At 46.2% G+C, this 21,567-nt stretch overlaps 1 protein-coding gene across 1 annotated transcript in view; it reads left to right on the plus strand.

Moving 5' to 3' along the window:
- Positions 1-21,567, plus strand: part of LOC134573608 (transient receptor potential cation channel subfamily M member 2-like) — a 447,574-nt gene that overhangs the window by 310,430 nt on the left and 115,577 nt on the right. Inside the window, exons 23-24 of the mRNA XM_063433396.1 lie at positions 2,602-2,783; positions 3,411-3,543. Coding sequence (XP_063289466.1) covers positions 2,602-2,783; positions 3,411-3,543 — 315 coding nt within the window. The remainder of the gene's footprint in view (positions 1-2,601; positions 2,784-3,410; positions 3,544-21,567) is intronic.

Here is a 21,567-nt window from a genome sequence, read left to right on the forward strand (position 1 = left end):
AAATAGTCTGTGAGAGACCAGCGTTCCGCTACATATGCGAATGGGCTATAATCACTAAGTCCCTAGCATTTCGGGAGTATACGAATGAATGGAGTATACAAAAGACAAGGCGTTCGTTACAGTCCCCATCATTGGTCTACAGCTCTCGTCATGGAGAGGGACCGAGCATGGAAGTGGAGCCGAAGCAAGGTGGATCTCACTGCAAGCTAACACTGAGACAAGCAGGGAGGCTGAGATGCCGAAGGGAAATTAGATGGCAGCCTGTGTCCTGTACTGCAGGACTGTGTACTGCCTCTTGCAGGCATAGGCTGAGATGGGCTAACTGGTGGGACTCATGTCCGCTTGCTTTGCCCGGTATACATTGGGATTTTGGTTATACTTTTGTTGCTGAGTCCGATGCCATTATTTTTTTATTTTCTGCTCTTATGGTAGTCTATACACTTCTCCTACTGCCTTCACTCATGTAATAGTCTACTAATAACTCTTAGGGCAATTATAATGTCAGATAATCATCAGTTCTTGGGTTGCTAGTGCCAATAGTGATGTGTATCTATCTGTATCTACTTTGTGCATCTGAGAATGTGGTTTGATTAATTGCCTATAGCAATTAAAAAAAAAATGCAGTATACGCTACACATCAGATAATCTATGTGAAGAATCACCCTCCATGCATTGGGTACTTTCCCTCCCTGCTACTTTGTTCGTTGGATTTATTTCCTTTATTACTAGTTCATTCTTACTTTCTATTCATCTAAATCCCTATTTTACCGAATGAGGAACACCCCGGGTAGCAATTAAAATGTAGAATCCTGTGTTATTGCACAAAACCACAAGCTAATTGAGTGCCCCTGGGTGGCCGCCATTTCGGGACACGAACACGTGTCGAGAACAATTGATGGCGGCCATCTTAAACTACCGAACAGCCGGCCAGCGGGACTTAGGCGTTGAGCACCCGGAACTAATTTTGGCATGCTCTCCAGCAATACCCGGTCCCCCATGGAAGTCCCGTCTGACCCATTTACACGAATTGCACACGAATGACGTTCAGGAATTTCAATCTACCGAATGAGGGGAGCACTCTCATGTAACCAGCTACCTGATATCTATGGGGGTTTTTGTGCAACTTTCATCTGAACGGACACCGGCTCACACTACTGATTTCATGGAACTCTGAGTTGGCTACAACCTCATGGTGAGCCGGTCAAACTTTCACACGGTATAACTCCAAAACTACCGATTGGATTCTCATGAAATTTGGATATGTTGCTCACATCACCCTCAGCTACACATGGATATGTTGATCTGTTATGTATAAAGTATGTTTCCAATAATTGTGAAACATTTTTACTTTTCTGGCCACTAGATAATTGAGTTTGATAAGTGCTCAAACCCAATTATCTAGCCTGGCCCAGAGGAGGAATTATGTACTGTATAAATTGTGTGCTCTGTTTCTTAATAAATCAGTCTTGTTCCAGCATTAAGCCTTATCTCATGTGTGGATTATTTGGCGATACCAGCGATTTTATTACTCTGTGGATTACGGTATTTTAAAAGTTCAACTAAAAAAGGCATGTGTGGTTGATGTGTTGAGAAATAAGTTCACTAAATAGGAGTCGTCTTTCAACTTATCGGAGAGTTGGATCCTCTACATTCCAAGATAAGAATTTACATTTCTTGAGTGAAATCATTTATAATGACGATGACTTCATAGAATTAACTAATTTCCTGCCTGTCAAAATGCTTACAGAATAGATGATTTTGTAACATAGGAATCCACCCTTCGCACCTTAAGCTAGTGTGAGTGAGACCTTCCTACAACAGAAAACTAGTCTCCTCTAGGCTGCAACTACAAACAAAATGTCAGTGCAGTTTATCGTTGCAATGGTAATCGCTTCATTACCTTGAGAAGGGCAACAATGTGAGGTGATCGTTCTGGTGATCTGCCCAAGTCTTGTAGAACAAGGTTTCAACTTCATACGGTTTTTACTCTGTTTTGTGAATAGAGAGCTTTTGATAGACTGACTATCAATGATATATCTGTGCGAGGCTTCCTGTTTGACAGAAGTTCGGGGGCAGAGCTGTCTGGTAAAAAAAAAAAAACTGAAGTAGTTATGGTAGGGTGTGGAACTGCACTCTGTCCCTTGACAAAGACCGTGTAGGTTAAAACGTTGTGCTGGAGTTGGTTCAATAAATTTGCCTGATTTGTACATTGGAGTGACTGGACCTTTCTTCTATTTTGAAGACTTTTGGGGTTTATCTCTCATCTAACAGTTTAACCCCCAAAGATAAGCTGGTGCCAGGGACCTTAAGGCTCCATAACAACTTCATTTCGGTCAACTTGTTATTGTGCCATGAGTGTCGCCTTAATGAGGCTGAAACCCAATAAATAAATGAAAGTTGTATTGGTGTCTCTTTTAATCTGTGCTTTATATTCATCCCATGTTTAAAACAAATGTTACACTTGTATCCTTTAATATATATATGCTTGGAAGGGAAGGTAGTCCTTTCCCATGTTTCATTGATCAGTTTTACATTCATCCAAGTGGTTGTATGATAAAATCATTTTTATATTTCTACCTTATGCTTTTCTCTCCTCTACAGTTACACATTTGGAGATGTGGAGAGTCGTGCTGACCAGATCTGGAAATTCTATCGCTTTGGACTTATTAGGGAATATAACGAGCGTCCTACTGCCCCGCCACCATTGATCCTCTTTAGTCATGTCTACCTTCTTTATAAAAATGTTTGCTGCACAAATGCCATGAAGAATCACAAGTCACTCAGTGAGTGTGCCACATGCATGATCTGATCTGTGCTCAGACAATATATGTAGAACAAATGTCTGTAAATATAAACTTATGGAGAAAGTTATTGTATTTAGATATATATAAAATAACAGCCAGTGATTGATCAGTTGGTTATTGATTGATAGAGTTAATATATACTTTATTATGCACAGAGCAATATTTCTAAAATCCTCAAACGGTAGGATCCACAATGTCTTGTTGGTGAGAAGATTCTAGCCCAGTTGATGATTTTAGTTTACCGACAAACACGAGTAGTGTTGAAGATGAACACATGGGTATTTTAACAGCAGGATGAATTAGAACTTTGGAAAAATAACTCCTAGCAACTCTGAAGCCTAGACTTTTCCTCAGACAGATGGTGGTTTGCGGAATTGTAGCCTTGGGTATCAGCACAAACCACATCATTCATTTAATCCACTACCAACCTCCACATCACAGGGTAGATGACCAGATGTTTTAAAACTACAGATTCCATGCTGCTTTGTCATTCTAAAAGTATGCAAAGCATTAAGGGACTTGTAGTTCCACAATATCTGGGAATCTACCTTTTGGGTACCCTTGCTCTACATGGTGTAGTCATTCCTAATCCATGTCTTCTTCTAGGAAAGGTGATGGAAGATGATGCAGAGTCTTCGCTTCTCTCCTGGGAATCGTACATGAGAGATAATTACGAGCAGAGCTGCCAGCTGACAGACAAACAACGCCAAGAAAATCTAGTGAAGGATACGTCGGAAAGGTAAGTGTATCTAGGGACCCCCAGGAATTTCCAAACACTGCTAATCTATCCAGAACAAGATCCACTCACCATAACACCATATCCAGGCGAAGCGACAGACAGAGCACTGCAAAACAAACACAGCAACAGGCAGAGCACTGTGAAACAAGCACAGCGACAGGCAGAGCACTGCAATCCAGACACAGTGACAGACAGAATGCTGCAATCCAGACACAGCGACAGGCAGAGCACTGCAATCCAGACACAGTGACAGGCAGAACACTGCAATCCAGACACAGTGACAGGCAGAACACTGCAATCCAGATGGTGACAGACAGAACACTGCAATCCAGACACAGTGACAGACAGAACACTGCAATCCAGACACAGTGACAGGCAGAACACTGCAATCCAGACACAGTGACAGACAGAACACTGCAATCCAGACACAGTGACAGGCAGAACACTGCAATCCAGACACAGTGACAGACAGAACACTGCAATCCAGACACAGTGACAGACAGAACACTGCAATCCAGACACAGTGACAGGCAGAACACTGCAATCCAGACACAGTGACAGGCAGAGCACTGCAATCCAGACACAGTGACAGACAGAATACTGCAATCCAGACACAGCGACAGACAGAACACTGCAATCCAGACACAGTGACAGACAGAATACTGCAATCCAGACACAGTGACAGACAGAACACTGCAATCCAGACACAGTGACAGACAGAACACTGCAATCCAGATGGTGACAGAGAGAGCACTGCAGTCCAGACACAGTGACAGACAGAACACTGCAATCCAGACACAGTGACAGACAGAACACTGCAATCCAGACACAGTGACAGACAGAACACTGCAATCCAGATGGTGACAGAGAGAGCACTGCAGTCCAGACACAGTGACAGACAGAACACTGCAATCCAGACACAGTGACAGGCAGAGCACTGCAATCCAGACACAGTGACAGACAGAACACTGCAATCCAGACACAGTGACAGACAGAACACTGCAATCCAGACACAGTGACAGGCAGAGCACTGCAATCCAGTTAAAGTGACAGGCAGAACAATAAGTGATAACTACAGATAGAAAACTGTAACCAGGTCCAGGTCTGAGACACTGTTCGGGAGTTACCCTGCCCAGCCGCCATTAACAGCAATCCCGGGGTGTCTCTGGTTTGACAGGACACCCCATCACTGAGCATCCTCTGGCAGTTCGTTTTTCCCTTATGGTTCGGTAACTGAATTAAGTCTCATTTTTTTCCCTTTTATACTCCCCACAACCAAACTACCTCTTGGCTTGTTAACCCTGTTGAACGCTCTTGACACCTCATTAATTCGTCAACACCTCGTTAACTCAAATGTTCTGCTGGATGGTCACCATATGCACGAGCGAGCATGTGGAAATGAGTTGGCGGCTGTAGCGGACTGGACCCTGCACCAGAGTCTGCCCCAGTTTCCTGGAGGGGACTGCTTGCTCGCCTCCTGCCCAGTCATTATGGCCCCTGGGAGATATTGCCCTTTAAGGGACTGAGTTGGGGCTTATGGACTGCTATTATACTGTACTGACCCTTTAAGATCTGTATTTGGGCATAATTTATATAATGATGTTCCTGGCCCTTTAAATACTTTGGGGAAGGATTAGTACTTTTTATATGGCACTTCGGACACAGTCGAAGCTGTCGAAGTTGTCGAAGTGGCCGCCATTTCGGGACTTAGACACGTGTTCGCGGCCATCTTGGTTCATTCCATGCGGTCAGCGGTATGTGTAGCCAAATTCATGGAACTGAAATCGGCTACACAGTTCCGCGAACACCGCTGAGCCTTACCTTCTCCCACAATGGTTTTGCAGCCGCAGAGACGAAGATTTTAACGCTCGTTCGAATGGGACTTAGTCATTTTTTCAGCCTGAAATAGACCGACCGCACAGCCCAAATCTATGCAACTGTTTTGGGCAGGAAAATGTGATTGCGGTCGGTCATAAAGGGACCTCCAGCTAACTTGTTATCTACTGGAGGGATTTGTACGATTTTTGAGAGTGTTCCTATTTGAAGTATGCTGATTAAGAAAATGTATGTTTTATGTTTGTGACATGTATATTTTAGAAGTTATAATTATTGTGTAAAAAGTATGTTTTACACTGTATGTATAATTGGATTACCTCTCAGGCTAAGGGGAGGGGAAATGTGGGTTGCAACTGTTATGCTATTGGCTATTTTATACCTCCCCTGTGGGCGGTCTTATATGTGTAAGACGGTAATAAAAACCAGGCTGGGTGTGCCAGCACTCAGTTCCTGCTTAACCCTCAAAGTGAAGTGTTGTCTTATTATTGGGGGAGGATTTATTGTATGCTGTTCCAGTTTCACTGCTAGGAGTGTAAACCTATTCGTATGGTTTCCTATTCAACTGTCTACAGCATTCATATGCTTGAGAGGATTTTTATGCTTCTCTTATTCGGTGGTTGTAACAGAACTATGCTGTATGCCTGGACTGTTAAAATAACCGAACAAGAGTTATTCGTATATATATTGCATGAGAAATGCCATTACCGGTGAATGCAGCCGTTCGTATGATTCCACACGAATCATTTGTGCTCTGAATAGGTGGCCGCCATTTCGGGACTTTACACTTGTTCGCGGCCATCTTGCGCACGAACAGCGGTGTTTGCCCATGAACACGTGGAACTAAAAACGGACACGCAAATATGCGAACACCGCTGAGACCTCCATGCGCCCAGAACTTCGTGCTGGAAGTACCGAACAACCGGCCGTTCGGTAGTTATATTGAACTTGATATGGGGATTCCGACGAACGCCAGTATAACTGTGGATGACAAGGATTTCGTGGGGTTTTGATACATGAATGGAGACCGACCACAAGGCCAAAACTTATGGAACTATTTTCGGCTAGTGAACCTGTGCGGTCGGTCAAAACTTTGGAACCCAATAACTCCCGAACCATTCATCCGAATGGACTGATTTTCAGATATGTTGCTCCCCTGAATAGGAGCTATCAAGCGGTGCCGGATTTAAAGGGGTACCTCTTGGTTTTGGGGTACATCCAGAACTTTGATAAAAACATGTACAGTATAATTATGTTAACTGTTTATCTGAGGGGAGGGGATGTGTGGGTTGTACCATGTACATGATTGGTGATTTTATGCCTCCCCCTGGGTGTGTTCTTTTTGTATGCAGTTGTAATAAAAAGCAGGCTGGGTGTTCCAGTCCTCAGTTCTTTTTGACCCTTCAAAACGTAGCCTCGTCTTGTTCTTGGAAGGGGATTATTTGGAAATATTATTCTGCTCCTTTTTACAGCTGAACCTGACTCTCGCTCTGGATATCGTGGATGGGATTACACCAGCTTTACTTCTCCACAGCAGCTTGTAGGGAAAAGAACGTCTCCAACGGCTGATACCCTCTCACTACCTGGTTAGCCGTTACATTGGTTGGCAGCGGTGGGATGGTCCTTTTATCCAAGGAGCAAGTGCTGAATGGAGTCTCAGTATGCCAAGCTGAAAAGACCCACACTAAAAGATTTATTGGAGAGTCGTGGTAGGAGTGCCAGTAACAGACCACGGAGTAAGCTGATAGCTGACCTGCTGGAGCTGGACGAAATGCATAGGTCCATGGAGGTAACTGAACCTATTGCACATGTCAGCGAGGACGATGTACATACTGCTATTGTACACCGGAGATTAGCCTTCTATCCAGCAACGTCCACGGAACTAATAAACCAGCTGTTCCGGGAAGCAAAGAAGGAAATAGAAACTAAGAGGAGACAAGAAACGGAACTGGTAAGAGCTAGACAAGCCATTACACATGCAGTTCCTACTCCCCCACCCGCTGCTACAGGGAAGAAAATACCGTTCACTGCATTTAAAGCTTTTGTAGTAAATGAGGAAGAAATTGATGGATATTTGGCTGATTTTGAGAGGCAGTGCTCACTACACCAGGTACCACCAGACCAATGGGTTACTATTCTGGCTGGAAAACTATCAGGAAAAGCAAATGAGGCTTTTCGGGCACTTACTGCGGAAGATTTAACACAGTATCAATGGGTGAAAAGCTTAAGCTATCGTGACACCAGATATGAGTGGTGGCACTGGGCAAGTGGGCACAGTATCCACTGTGAGCCTGACACAGAAGCTGGCAGACAACTAACTGCTATTCAATCTATTACAGTGAAAAAAAAAATGTTTTTAAATGCAAGCTTAACTATCGTGACACCAGATATGAGTGGTGGCACTGGGCAAGTGGGCACAGTATCCACTGTGAGCCTGACACAGAAGCTGGCAGACAACTAACTGCTATTCAATCTATTACAGTGAAAAAAAAAATGTTTTTAAATGCAAGCTTAAGCTATTGTGACACCAGAAATGAGTGGTGGCACTGGGCAAGTGGGCACAGTATCCACTGTGCGCCTGACACACAGACGCTTGCAGACAACTAACTGCTATTCAATCTATAACAGTGAAACAAGTTTTTTGTTTTTAAATGCACGCTATTGTGACACCAGATATGAGTGGCAAAGTGCACTTGCAGAGGTTGGCAGAGTACACGCTGAAGGCCTGACACCCACTTGAAGTACACTGACTGCTATTAGCTTACAGTGAAAAACTTTTTTGCTTTTTAAAGGCACGCTATTGTGACACCAGATATGAGTGGCAAAGTGCACGCTGAAGGCCTGACACCCGCTTGAAGGACACTGACTGCTATTAGCTTACAGTGAAAAACTTTTTTGCTTTTTAAAGGCACGCTATAGTGACACCAGATATGAGTGGCAAAGTGCACTTGCAGAGGTTGGCAGAGTACACGCTAAAGGCCTGACACCCACTTGAAGTCCACTGACTGCTATTAGCTTACAGTGAAAAACTTTTTTGCTTTTTAAAGGCACGCTATTGTGACAGCAGATATGAGTGGCAAAGTGCACTTCCAGAGGTTGGCAGAGTACACGCTGAAGGCCTGACACCCAGACGCTTGCAGACAACTAACTGCTATTCAATCTATTACAGTGAAAAAAAAATGTTGGTTTTTAAATGCAAGTTTAAGCTATTGTGACACCAGATATGAGTGGTGGCACTGGGCAAGTGGGCACAGTATCCACTGTGAGCCTGACATAGAAGCTGGCAGGCAGGCAACTGCTATTCAATCTATTACAGTGAAAAAAAAATGTTTTTAAATGCAAGCTTAAGCTATTGTGACACCAGATATGACTGGTGGCACTGGGCAAATGGGCACAGTGTCCACTGTGCGCCTGACACACAGACGCTTGCAGACAACTAACTGCTATTCAATCTATTACAGTGAAAAAAAAGTTTGTGGGTTTTTAAATGCACGCTATTGTGCCACAAGATATGAGTGGCACTGTGCACACTGGCAGAGTACACGCTGTTGGCCTGACACACAGACGCTTGCAGACAACTAACTGCTAATTAATCTATTACAGTGAAAATAAAAATTGTTTTTAAATGCACGCTTAAGCTATTGTGACACCAGATATGAGTGGTGGCACTGGGCAAGTGGGCACAGTATCTACTGTGAGCCTGACACAGAAGCTGGCAGAAAACTAACTGCTCTTCAATTTATTACAGTGGAAAAAAATAATTTGTTTTTAAATGCAAGCTTAAGCTATTGTGACACCAGATATGAGTGGTGGCACTGGGCAAGTGGGCACAGTATCCACTGTGAGCCTGACATAGAAGCTGGCAGGCAGGCAACTGCTATTCAATCTATTACAGTGAAAAAAAATGTTTTTAAATGCAAGCTTAAGCTATTGTGACACCAGATATGACTGGTGGCACTGGGCAAATGGGCACAGTGTCCACTGTGCGCCTGACACACAGACGCTTGCAGACAACTAACTGCTATTCAATCTATTACAGTGAAAAAAAAGTTTGTGGGTTTTTAAATGCACGCTATTGTGCCACAAGATATGAGTGGCACTGTGCACACTGGCAGAGTACACGCTGTTGGCCTGACACACAGACGCTTGCAGACAACTAACTGCTAATTAATCTATTACTGTGAAAATAAAAATTGTTTTTAAATGCACGCTTAAGCTATTGTGACACCAGATATGAGTGGTGGCACTGGGCAAGTGGGCACAGTATCTACTGTGAGCCTGACACAGAAGCTGGCAGAAAACTAACTGCTCTTCAATTTATTACAGTGGAAAAAAATAATTTGTTTTTAAATGCAAGCTTAAGCTATTGTGACACCAGATATGAGTGGTGGCACTGGGCAAGTGGGCACAGTATCCACTGTGAGCCTGACACAGAAGCTGGCAGACAACTAACTGCTATTCAATCTATTACAGTGGAAAAAATGTTTTTGTTTTTAAATGCAAGCTTAAGCTATTGTGACACCAGATATGAGTGGTGGCACTGGGCAAGTGGGCACAGTATCCACTGTGAGCCTGACACAGAAGCTGGCAGACAACTAACTGCTATTCAATCTATTACAGTGAAAACATTTTTTTTGTTTTTAAATGCAAGCTTAAACTATTGTGACACCAGATATGAGTGGTGGCACTGGGCAAGTGGGCACAGTATCTACTGTGAGCCTGACACAGAAGCTGGCAGAAAACTAACTGCTCTTCAATTTATTACAGTGAAAAATTTATTTTTTTAAATGCACGTTTAAGCTATTGTGACACCAGATATGAGTGGTGGCACTGGGCAAGTGGGCACAGTATCCACTGTGAGCCTGACACAGAAGCTGGCAGACAACTAACTGCTATTCAATCTATTACAGTGGAAAAAAAGTTTGTGGGTTTTTAAATGCATGCTATTGTGCCACCAGATATGAGTGGCACTGTGCACACTGGCAGAGTACACGCTGTTGGCCTGACACACAGACGCTTGCAGACAACTAACTGCTAATTAATCTATTACAGTGAAAAAAAAATGTTTTTAAATGCAAGTTTAAGCTATTGTGACACCAGATATGAGTGGTGGCACTGGGCAAGTGGGCACAGTATCCACTGTGAGCCTGACACAGAAGCTGGCAGACAACTAACTGCTATTCAATCTATTACAGTGACAATTTTTTTTGTTTTTAAATGCAAGCTTAAACTATTGTGACACTAGATATTAGTGGTGGCACTGGGCAAGTGGGCACAGTATGCACTGTGAGCCTGACACAGAAGCTGGCAGGCAGGCAACTGCAATTACATTACATGCAAAAAAAAAAAAGCAAACTGATGTTCTAGCCCTAAAAAGGGCTTTTTGGGGTGCTGTTCTTACAGCAGAGATCAGATGAGTCCTTCAGGATTGTAGTGGACACTGAATACCCTAGCCTAGCTATCAATTTCCCTATCTAATGAACAGCAGCTACACTTTCCCTCCTCTATCTAAGAATGCAGCTTCAGAATGAATCTAAAATGGATGCTGGGAGGGAGGTGGGAGGGTCTGGAAGGGAGGGTCTGCTGCTAATTGGCTGGAATGTGTCTGCTGACCGTGAGGCACAGGGTCAAAGTTTACTCAATGATGACGAATAGGGGGCGGATCGAACCGCGCACCACTTACTGCTGCAATCCCCACTCACCCTCAATGCTTCAGTGCTATTAGCAGCTGCCATGATGCTGGTATTCTTGCTCCCAATGCTCAGCGTGCAGGACAGTAGCTGTAATTGCTCCCAATGCTCAGCGTGCAGGACAGCAGTAGCTGTAATTGCTCCCAATGCTCAGCGTGCAGGACAGTAGTAGCTGTAATTGCTTCCAATGCTCAGCGTGCAGGACAGTAGTAGCTGTAATTGCTTCCAATGCTCAGCGTGCAGGACAGTAGTAGCTGTAATTGCTCCCAATGCTCAGCGTGCAGGACAGTAGTAGCTGTAATTGCTTCCAATGCTCAGCGTGCAGGACAGCAGTAGCTGTAATTGCTCCCAATGCTCAGCGTGCAGGACAGCAGTAGCTGTAATTGCTCCCAATGCTCAGTGTGCAGGACAGTAGTAGCTGTAATTGCTTCCAATGCTCAGCGTGCAGGACAGTAGTAGCTGTAATTGCTCCCAATGCTCAGCGTGCAGGACAGCAGTAGCTGTATTTGCTCCCAATGCTCAGTGTGCAGGACAGTAGTAGCTGTAATTGCTTCCAATGCTCAGCGTGCAGGACAGTAGTAGCTGTAATTGCTTCCAATGCTCAGCGTGCAGGACAGTAGTAGCTGTAGTTGCTCCCAATGCTCAGCGTGCAGGACATTAGTAGCTGTAACTGCTCCCAATGCTCAGCGTGCAGGACAGTAGTAGCTGTAATTGCTCCCAATGCTCAGCGTGCAGGACAGTAGTAGCTGTAATTGCTTCCAATGCTCAGCGTGCAGGACAGTAGTAGCTGTAATTGCTTCCAATGCTCAGCGTGCAGGACAGTAGTAGCTGTAATTGCTTCCAATGCTCAGCGTGCAGGACAGTAGTAGCTGTAATTGCTCCCAATGCTCAGCGTGCAGGACAGTAGCTGTAACTGCTCCCAATGCTCAGCGTGCAGGACATTAGTAGCTGTAATTGCTCCCAATGCTCAGCGTGCAGGACAGTAGTAGCTGTAATTGCTCCCAATGCTCAGCGTGCAGGACAGTAGCTGTAATTGCTCCCAATGCTCAGCGTGCAGGACAGTAGTAGCTGTAGTTGCTCCCAATGCTCAGCGTGCAGGACATTAGTAGCTGTAATTGCTCCCAATGCTCAGCGTGCAGGACAGTAGTAGCTGTAATTGCTTCCAATGCTCAGCGTGCAGGACAGTAGTAGCTGTAATTGCTTCCAATGCTCAGCGTGCAGGACAGTAGTAGCTGTAATTGCTCCCAATGCTCAGCGTGCAGGACAGCAGTAGCTGTAATTGCTCCCAATGCTCAGCGTGCAGGACAGCAGTAGCTGTAACTGCTCCCAATGCTCAGCGTGCAGGACAGTAGTAGCTGTAATTGCTCCCAATGCTCAGCGTGCAGGACAGTAGTAGCTGTAATTGCTCCCAATGCTCAGCGTGCAGGACAGTAGCTGTAATTGCTCCCAATGCTCAGTGTGCAGGACAGTAGTAGCTGTAATTGCTTCCAATGCTCAGCGTGCAGGACAGTAGTAGCTGTAATTGCTTCCAATGCTCAGCGTGCAGGACAGTAGTAGCTGTAATTGCTCCCAATGCTCAGCATGCAGGACAGCAGTAGCTGTAATTGCTCCCAATGCTCAGTGTTCAGGACAGTAGTAGCTGTAATTGCTTCCAATGCTCAGCGTGCAGGACAGTAGTAGCTGTAATTGCTTCCAATGCTCAGCGTGCAGGACAGCAGTAGCTGTAATTGCTCCCAATGCTCCGCGTGCAGGACAGCAGTAGCTGTAATTGCTTCCAATGCTCAGCGTGCAGGACAGTAGTAGCTGTAATTGCTTCCAATGCTCAGCGTGCAGGACAGCAGTAGCTGTAATTGCTCCCAATGCTCCGCGTGCAGGACAGCAGTAGCTGTAATTGCTTCCAATGCTCAGCGTGCAGGACAGTAGTAGCTGTAATTGCTTCCAATGCTCAGCGTGCAGGACAGTAGTAGCTGTAATTGCTCCCAATGCTCAGCGTGCAGGACAGCAGTAGCTGTAATTGCTCCCAATGCTCAGTGTGCAGGACAGTAGTAGCTGTAATTGCTTCCAATGCTCAGCGTGCAGGACAGTAGTAGCTGTAATTGCTTCCAATGCTCAGCGTGCAGGACAGTAGTAGCTGTAATTGCTTCCAATGCTCAGCGTGCAGGACAGTAGTAGCTGTAATTGCTCCCAATGCTCAGCGTGCAGGACAGCAGTAGCTGTAATTGCTCCCAATGCTCAGTGTTCAGGACAGTAGTAGCTGTAATTGCTTCCAATGCTCAGCGTGCAGGACAGTAGTAGCTGTAATTGCTTCCAATGCTCAGCGTGCAGGACAGCAGTAGCTGTAATTGCTCCCAATGCTCCGCGTGCAGGACAGCAGTAGCTGTAATTGCTTCCAATGCTCAGCGTGCAGGACAGTAGTAGCTGTAATTGCTTCCAATGCTCAGCGTGCAGGACAGTAGTAGCTGTAATTGCTCCCAATGCTCAGCGTGCAGGACAGCAGTAGCTGTAATTGCTCCCAATGCTCAGTGTTCAGGACAGTAGTAGCTGTAATTGCTTCCAATGCTCAGCGTGCAGGACAGTAGTAGCTGTAATTGCTTCGAATGCTCAGCGTGCAGGACAGCAGTAGCTGTAATTGCTCCCAATGCTCCGCGTGCAGGACAGCAGTAGCTGTAATTGCTTCCAATGCTCAGCGTGCAGGACAGTAGTAGCTGTAATTGCTTCCAATGCTCAGCGTGCAGGACAGTAGTAGCTGTAATTGCTCCCAATGCTCAGCGTGCAGGACAGCAGTAGCTGTAACTGCTCCCAATGCTCAGCGTGCAGGACAGTAGTAGCTGTAATTGCTCCCAATGCTCAGCGTGCAGGACAGTAGTAGCTGTAATTGCTCCCAATGCTCAGCGTGCAGGACAGTAGCTGTAATTGCTCCCAATGCTCAGCGTGCAGGACAGTAGTAGCTGTAATTGCTTCCAATGCTCAGCGTGCAGGACAGTAGTAGCTGTAATTGCTTCCAATGCTCAGCGTGCAGGACAGTAGTAGCTGTAATTGCTCCCAATGCTCAGCGTGCAGGACAGCAGTAGCTGTAATTGCTCCCAATGCTCAGTGTTCAGGACAGTAGTAGCTGTAATTGCTTCCAATGCTCAGCGTGCAGGACAGTAGTAGCTGTAATTGCTTCCAATGCTCAGCGTGCAGGACAGCAGTAGCTGTAATTGCTCCCAATGCTCCGCGTGCAGGACAGCAGTAGCTGTAATTGCTTCCAATGCTCAGCGTGCAGGACAGTAGTAGCTGTAATTGCTTCCAATGCTCAGCGTGCAGGACAGCAGTAGCTGTAATTGCTCCCAATGCTCCGCGTGCAGGACAGCAGTAGCTGTAATTGCTTCCAATGCTCAGCGTGCAGGACAGTAGTAGCTGTAATTGCTTCCAATGCTCAGCGTGCAGGACAGTAGTAGCTGTAATTGCTCCCAATGCTCAGCGTGCAGGACAGCAGTAGCTGTAATTGCTCCCAATGCTCAGTGTGCAGGACAGTAGTAGCTGTAATTGCTTCCAATGCTCAGCGTGCAGGACAGTAGTAGCTGTAATTGCTTCCAATGCTCAGCGTGCAGGACAGTAGTAGCTGTAATTGCTTCCAATGCTCAGCGTGCAGGACAGTAGTAGCTGTAATTGCTCCCAATGCTCAGCGTGCAGGACAGCAGTAGCTGTAATTGCTCCCAATGCTCAGTGTTCAGGACAGTAGTAGCTGTAATTGCTTCCAATGCTCAGCGTGCAGGACAGTAGTAGCTGTAATTGCTTCCAATGCTCAGCGTGCAGGACAGCAGTAGCTGTAATTGCTCCCAATGCTCCGCGTGCAGGACAGCAGTAGCTGTAATTGCTTCCAATGCTCAGCGTGCAGGACAGTAGTAGCTGTAATTGCTTCCAATGCTCAGCGTGCAGGACAGTAGTAGCTGTAATTGCTCCCAATGCTCAGCGTGCAGGACAGCAGTAGCTGTAATTGCTCCCAATGCTCAGTGTTCAGGACAGTAGTAGCTGTAATTGCTTCCAATGCTCAGCGTGCAGGACAGTAGTAGCTGTAATTGCTTCGAATGCTCAGCGTGCAGGACAGCAGTAGCTGTAATTGCTCCCAATGCTCCGCGTGCAGGACAGCAGTAGCTGTAATTGCTTCCAATGCTCAGCGTGCAGGACAGTAGTAGCTGTAATTGCTTCCAATGCTCAGCGTGCAGGACAGTAGTAGCTGTAATTGCTCCCAATGCTCAGCGTGCAGGACAGCAGTAGCTGTAATTGCTCCCAATGCTCAATGTGCAGGACAGTAGTAGCTGTAATTGCTTCCAATGCTCAGCGTGCAGGACAGTAGTAGCTGTAATTGCTTCCAATGCTCAGCGTGCAGGACAGTAGTAGCTGTAATTGCTTCCAATGCTCAGCGTGCAGGACAGTAGTAGCTGTAATTGCTCCCAATGCTCAGCGTGCAGGACAGCAGTAGCTGTAATTGCTCCCAATGCTCAGCGTGCAGGACAGTAGTAGCTGTAACTGCTACAGGAGGCACAATCAATTCTAAAAGGTCTCTCACTGCAAGACTTGCAAGCTCCTGGCATCAAGTGTGTGAAACAGACCAGGTTCAGATACTTCTGACACCATGTTTCAGGTGATATAAATAAAGACACTGCAGGCTATTCCTGTATAGCAGCCATGTTTTAAAAGATACAGCAAGGAAGTACACAGCCCAACAGGAAACACGTGCAATAGAGAATAAACCATAGTGTTAGTTGCATGTAAACCAAACATAACATCCATAACAATATTGGGGTCACTAGCGTACATACCGCGGTCGCAGAGGTCGCGTCTGCGACCGGCCCGGCCCACCAGGGGGCCCGGCAGCCCTGCATCCCAGTATGTATGCCAATGTGGCCAGCCTCTTTTCCTGGGGGGCCAAGGAGTTGGCCACCTCAGGGCCCGCTGAGGCTGGCCCTGGTGTCACCGGGCGGCCGGTCCTGCGGGCGTGCAAGGGAACACTCTCCCCTTAGTGCTCTCTGCCCTGCTCCCTCGCGCACCACAGTGATGCCGGAGCTGGAATATGACATCATTCCGAGCGAGGGAGCTGGGCAGAGAGCACTCAGGGGAGAGTGCCCCCTCGCACGCCTGAGAGCCAGCCCGGTGACCGGCCGCCCAGCAGCACCACTGGAATCCAGGGAATCCCCTCAGCTCTCCCAAAGGTAAGGAGGCTGGGGGATTAAATTTTAATGAAATGTGTGTGTGTGTGTGTGTGTGTTAGTGTTACAGTGTGTGTATGTGTGTGTGTGTTAGTGTTAGTTTTTGTGTGTGTCTGTTTTTGAGTGTGTCTGCTATTGAGTGAGTCTGTTAGTGAGTGTCAATGTGTGTGTTAGGTTGTGTGTCAGTGAGTGTGAGTGTGAGTGTGTGTTACTGAGTGTTAGTTGGTGTGTGTCTGTTAGTGAGTCTGTTTGGTGTCTGTTAGTGAGTGTGTGTTTGTCAGTGAGAGTGTATGTTTTGTAAGTGAGTGTGTATGTGTGTCTGTCTGTCAGTGAGTGTGTATGTATGTCTGTAACTGAGTATGTCTCTGTCAGTAAATGTTTGTGAGAGTGTGTGTGTTTAAAACCCCTTCAGCACTTACCTTTCCTATGGGCAGTTTGAATGCGCGCACGGCTCTTGCAGCGAGAATCACGGAAGCGCCTCTAGCAGCTGTCAGGGAGACGGCCACTAGAGGCTGGATTAACCCTCAGTGAAACATAGCAGTTTCTCTGAAACTCCTATGTTTACAGAAGGCAGGGTTAATCCTAGATGGACCTGGCACCCAGACCACTTCATTGAGCTAAAGTGGTCCTTAAACATATAATCATTGACACCTATTGCCCTACAGACTTAGCTTACATATGCGTCCTTGCCAATGAAAGACTCCACGTGCCTATGCACCAACTTACCCACTCGTCCAACCAAATTCCCTTTTCCTTTCAATGCTTACCACCAGCTTGGCTCTCAGACCACTTCATTGAGCTGAAGTGGTCTGGGTGCCTATAGTGGTGCTTTAAGCTAAGGGAGTATGAAGAGCATGGCAATCCCTGTGGTGATTATAGCTGTCCCCTCCAGACATGAGTCAAGACTGCGAGTTGAGGGTCAAGTAGAACTGGTTTAATGAGCAACTTGCATTTCTTATATACACATTTTCAGGCCAGAGGCACACCCCCTGAACCTGATGGAACACAGGAACAAAAGGAGCATAAACCAATCAAAACAAAGTGCATTTTTCTACACCCTCTCCTCTATCCTGGAGATAATTGGATTAATTGGTGGTAACTTAATTATCTCCAGGTACAGGAAATATCTGCAACAAAAACCACATAAAAATCCATAACTCATATAGTACAATGTTTAACCTATATGTCCAACATGTCCCCAGATAGCTTTGATCTGAGCACTCAGTATGTCCGAAAAGCGCTCAGATATCACAAATACAGTTGGATCGCCATGGGGTTAAAGTTGTCTCAATGGCCGTTCGGCAGAATTCAACCCAGGATTAGTTCCACAGTGTTTAGTCATAGGGTCGATCTAGTTCATGAGTGTGAAACTACCGAACGACGCAGCGTTCGTATGCATATAGACAAACGGATGAAAGGTCTGGATGTACCAGCGGGGTTTGTGGAAAATAGTAGCCGAAAACAGTTCCACGCAGTCGATGACCAACACCGCTGGGTGTTCGGCAGTAAAGATGGCCGCCGCCACATATTCGTTTATACGAATGTCGACCACCAAGCCGTTTGCAAATTAAGCTGCGGTTAACCACAGCTTCTGGGTGGTTAACAAGCCGCACACTCCACTTGCAGGGTGGTCGGTCGTTCGGCAGTTTGTTCATGTGTTTGAACAACATTGTCCTGGCTGTAATAGAAGTTTAATTTACCGAACCAATCCACTAATACCCCAGGGGGAATGTAAAATCCAAGCAATGCAGGCAAAAGTTGTAATCCAGGGGCAGAGGGGCTCCAACTGGAAGGACGTGCCTTAAGACATTATAAGGGCCATAATCACAGGGCAGGAGACTGGCAATCAGGCCCCTCAAAAAGCCAGTGGCGAAGGGTAGTTCATCACATTGTCGATACGAGGCATGGGGTAAGCGTTTGAGACTGTCTTGAGCCTCCGGTAGTCTACACAGAACCGGGTGGTTCCGTCTCGCTTGGGGACCAGAGGGTCCTCCCCCGCCCGGGGGTCGTATAACGGAACCGGAACTCCAGTCCCTTCGTCCCCTGTTCCCGCCACTTAATGTCCCCTACCAGGGCCCTCCCTCTCCCAGAGGTCATCTTCCCAGAGGTCTCTGTATCTGGGAGGGTCATAGAACAGGGAACTTCCCGCCTCTTTACCGCCCAGTGACAGAGAGCCCGCCAACCTCTGCCATTGTCCCCACAGGATGTCCCCACCAATCTCAGGGACCCCCAGAATGGTTTGAGGGATCCCTGTGTGAAGCCCAGCAAGATAAGCATCTCTTTTGGTATGTGAATGCTCCCCCTGGCCGGGGTTCGTCTGTACAAATGGCAGCCACCCAGAGCAGCACTCATGAATTACTTCCCTTGCGGTTTCACACTATATTGCGAGTTGCCAACGTTCCAATTGATTGGTGAGAATACTCCTCATATGGGAACCGAATGCTCCCCCTGGATAGCTTTCGTTTAATGAACAGGCCGCCACCAACTGTTGGCACGCGCCGATGCTTCCCTTACGGTTGGTGGTTTTGACACCTCATTATGAGGTGCAAATGTTCTAAAACCGCATTCTAAATGAGATTGTGTGGTTGTCCCCTGTGACAAAGTGCCCTTCGCCACTTGTGCTTGGAGAGAACTAATGGCTAGCCTTTTGCCTTGTAAATATGGCCCCTGGGAGGTATTGCCATTTAAAAACACTATTTGGGCTTATTGGCTTTTAAAAGACTGGCCTTTTAATTTGTACTGTTACAGTTCTACACTTTTGAAGTGGCACTTCGGATGCAGCCTAAGTGCCGAAGTAGTCGAAGCGACCGCCGTTCATGCATATGAAGACATGGCAGTGGTCATTTTAATTTAGCCGAACACGGTCATGAACACCCCTGAACTTTTACCTTCTCTGTGACTTCGACGCTTCAACAGTAGTCGAACAGTGTTCGACTATATGAACGCCACATTAACCTTGCCTATTTCCACCAACGGCCTCCTGCATGAAAATGTGCGTGCGGTGGGTCAAGGAGACTTCCAGCTATCTCCCGTACCACTGAACCAATTCACATGTTTTTTGGATATGTCGGTTCCCTAAATATGCTGGTTCAGAAAATTTTACTTTTATTGGAATGTGATGTATAATTTTGAAGTTATAGAAAATGTGTAAAAAGTATATTTTTCACTTGGAGATAATTGAGTTGATACAGCAATTAACTCAATTATCTCACAAAAAGACGGGGGAATTTACTGTAATGAATGGGAGTGTTTATCTGTGTGACTGTAAACGATTGGTTGTTGAGTTTGTGTTTTCAGTGTCCAACAAGGTCCACGTGGACAAAAAGTGTGGAAAAAAGTGTATAAAAGAAACAATAAAGCCTCAGTGCATTCTGTTCCTGCTTAACCCTCAATTTAGAGTCTTGTCTCTTATTGGGGGAATTGCTATATCACTACAAGGGATTGATATGAACTTCATACTCCCTTGGATAGTCACTACTAAGCTCTTTTAAGAGCTTATTCCTACTTCGTTGTCTTGGAGGAGAGGTTCACCCACTGGAACCTGGACCTTGTCGTAGGTCCAGGGTGGGTAGGAGTCAGCAAGACCACAACCAAGCTACGGCAGTTCGTGGGGTCTGTGGTGGTTATGGTGTCTGGTGGAGTGCTTGGAACCCTTGGGAAGCGCTAGAAACATTCATCAACGGAGGTGACCAGTCGAGGTGCCAGGTGGTTCAGTACTCCCGAATGGGAAGCAGGCAGTTTTACAGTTCTACAAAACACGAGGAACGAAACACCGGGTCAAGCTTGGGGAAACACACAAAAGGGATATCAGTACAGTAACACACATTGCAGGGTAATCAGGGCAATTCACAGTTTAGCAAGGGTTCCACTACACGCCTGGTTGGCGTTTGTAACGGACCGTTTCGCCCACAAGAGGATAAAAACCGTTTAGGTGATATCCCCCTTTCCAGATACACAGGCAGCTACTGTAAGCACCAATCTCCCGAACTGCAAACTACACGAATCCTGGAAACAGCCGAACAGGAAAAACCATAAGAAAGGTTTACACTCCTGGCAGTCAGCATACAATCCAATTCCCCCAATAACGAGATGACACTTCGTTTTGAGGGTCAAGCAGAATCTGACTGTACTGGCACATACAGTCTCTTTTATTCCCAATCCACAAACATAGTACAGCCCACAGGGTTTTACAGAACAACCAATCAATCCGTACAATACACACAGACACTCCCACACAAAATTCTCCCCTCTGCCTGTAATATGATTACTGAACACAATGGGTAATCTCATTATCACAGGCAGAGGAATACAGTTTTATAAAACACATCACAGGGACCCTAAAACATGCAATAACCCCACATATCCTCAGAACCGGGGGATCTGGGTGAACCACATATCCAAAATTCACCCAGATCCGTTCAGTAGTTTGGAAGATACAGTTTAATGCAGATTCCGCAGAACATATACAGATTATATAAAAAATAATTACTGTATAATGTGTCCCCTGTTGTATAGTGTAAAACTACTGCACGATGTCTTTGTGCACCAAATACCGGCGAGTTGGCACTGTGTAGAAAAGTCACAACAGTGCCTGTGAGTTAAAATGGCCACTATCCATTGTTCTCACCATGTGCCTCTGATACATGAAATGGTGGCCACCCAGTAACTCCACAGTATGTCACCAGATGGTTCTGAAAGGGTCAGTAGCAGCATAATACAATACAACATGCCCAACTATTGCATTCCAAAAGTACAAGTTTACCAGGGGCCATAGTCAGCGGGTAGGAGGCGGGCAACCAGGCTTCTCCAGTGGACAGTGGCGAGGTTGGTTTCGCCACAGAGTAAAAAATGGGTCGCAAGAGAATACTGAGAACGGGCAGCAACTGAAATAGCCTGCCCTTCGGTCGGTCACCGCTCAGTTCTCAAGCTGTTTTTTGCTCATCTTGTGCCATTACAGAGCGAACTTCTCTGAAACATATCAGACTGGTCCCACCCATACGGGCAGTCCAGATCCGAAATGCCAGCAAGTTCCCTCTGCACGAGAGACACAGCAACCCCAGACGATCGTTTCAGCCTTGTAAGGCATCACCAGTGAGGCATAGCTGATATCTCCCTAGGCACCGTGAGCAAGGGGTCCACGTCTGGATTATCTCTTAAACTTGTGGAGAGTAAAAAATGGGTCGCAAGAGAATACTGAGAACGGGCAGCAACTGAAATAGCCTGCCCTTCGGTCGGTCACCGCTCAGTTCTCAAGCTGTTTTTTGCTCATCTTGTGCCATTACAGAGAGAACTTCTCTGAAACATATCAG

This window comes from Pelobates fuscus, chromosome 1 (genome assembly GCF_036172605.1).
Source record: "Pelobates fuscus isolate aPelFus1 chromosome 1, aPelFus1.pri, whole genome shotgun sequence".
In the NCBI taxonomy this organism is placed as follows: Eukaryota; Metazoa; Chordata; class Amphibia; order Anura; family Pelobatidae; genus Pelobates; species Pelobates fuscus.